Source organism: Aplysia californica, unplaced genomic scaffold, assembly GCF_000002075.1.
Source record: "Aplysia californica isolate F4 #8 unplaced genomic scaffold, AplCal3.0 scaffold01025, whole genome shotgun sequence".
Taxonomy (NCBI): domain Eukaryota; kingdom Metazoa; phylum Mollusca; class Gastropoda; order Aplysiida; family Aplysiidae; genus Aplysia; species Aplysia californica.
The window spans coordinates 17,175-18,734 of NW_004798295.1; the positions used below are offsets into that span (position 1 = coordinate 17,175).

General features: G+C 45.1%; 1 protein-coding gene across 1 annotated transcript in view; it reads right to left on the minus strand.

Moving 5' to 3' along the window:
- Positions 1 to 1,560, minus strand: part of LOC101863394 (gamma-tubulin complex component 3 homolog) — a gene marked incomplete in the record, with an annotated part of 32,929 nt that overhangs the window by 15,506 nt on the left and 15,863 nt on the right. Inside the window, 1 exon segment of the mRNA XM_013089721.2 lies at positions 17 to 183. Within this exon segment, the coding sequence (XP_012945175.1) occupies positions 17 to 183 (167 nt within the window).

Here is a 1,560-nt window from a genome sequence, read left to right on the forward strand (position 1 = left end):
CCCCCCCCTCCCTCACCTCATGGTATGTATCATCCAGTTCTCCGTCGTACATCCACCGTAAGAGCGTGGCATAGATAGGCTGACTGACGTAGGTGAGTACATGTGTTATCAGAGTCTTCACGCTGGTGTCTCCGTGGTGAGTGTAGGAGAAAATGGTGGACGACAGGGCTCCTCCCTTCTTTCCTGCCAGGAGGAACGAGAGAAATTGTTTGTTAGTTTGATTGGAAAGGCACGTCAAAGCAATAATGATCATTTTGTCGCTGTGATTCAACATTACTGTAATTAATTTTTGAGACATTCATGATTGTACGGGACAAATAAAATTGGTACATTATTTTTATTTATTATTATAGTAGAGGATTTTACGGCGCTCGCAACTGCCTAAGGTCATATGAGCGCCAGAAGATTAGAAGTGTTACAAGAGAGTAACAAACGTAAAAAAGAAGAAAGGGAGATAAGGACGACAGACGTTTCATTGGAAAGAAGAAGCAAACCACACCAGAGCAACCGCCAACCACCCACGGTACATTATAAGCCCTTTCCGTACGTCGTGTTTTACTACTGTATCCATACGACGGGGGGAACTCTGTGCCACTGCTTTCCAAAGTGGAAATTTACTCGTACATCCGATCCGTACGCTTTGCATAGCAGTCTGTCAAAATGTTTTTTTGAGAAATACTGAAAGTTTCAAAGAGATCTCCACACTAGAAGTATTCTGAAATGTGAAGAATACAACCCCGAGGGTACAAAATGACCCCAGGGCGTACGGATAGGGTTAACACTATGCCCCCACGAGACACCGATCGGCGACGGTAAGAAGCCATCCCTTTTCAGAACTTTCAGAACGGGACGCCGGTCGGCGACGGTGTAATACAGCGTGTACCGCATCTGTATCCTGGTCCGTGGGGAGAAGTATTGCGTGCTCGCCGCACTGCGTGTGTGGAAAGTGATATGGTGCAGAAATAAATACAGCTTTCTATCATCTGCGCAGATAAGATGTTTTGTGAGTATCTCCTCTCCATCTGTGGTATATCGTTCATGATCCAAAAGTTCAACAATTTTTGTCTAGCCGGTTGTTTTTTTATATACTGATTTTTTTCACCCACACTTGCCCAAACAAATTCACAATTTAGAATTGCCAACTTCAGCGCCTCTTACGAAATAACTAGACAAGTTAAGGAGTCAGGGGTTTTTTTGAGTCTCAAGAGCAGAAATGCAGGCTTTGGGTGCATTAAATGATAATTGCCACATAAATAAAAGATTAAGTCAGCCCAGCCCAAGCAGTGACAGGGAGCTGACCCCCATGACCCCGACGCGATAAGGTGCTGGGCCGGGAACCCCCCCCCCCTGTTGCAACTAAAATTCAGCTGTTGGTGCACTGTGAGAGAGAGAATGAGGGAGGAAAAGAGAGAGGAGAGACAGACAGACAGAGAAAGAGGGACAGAGAAACGGAGAGAAAGATAGAAACAGAGAGACAGTTTAAGCTTAAGTAAAGAGACAGACAAACAGACAGACAGACAGACAGACAGACAGACAGACAGACAGACAGACAGACAGACA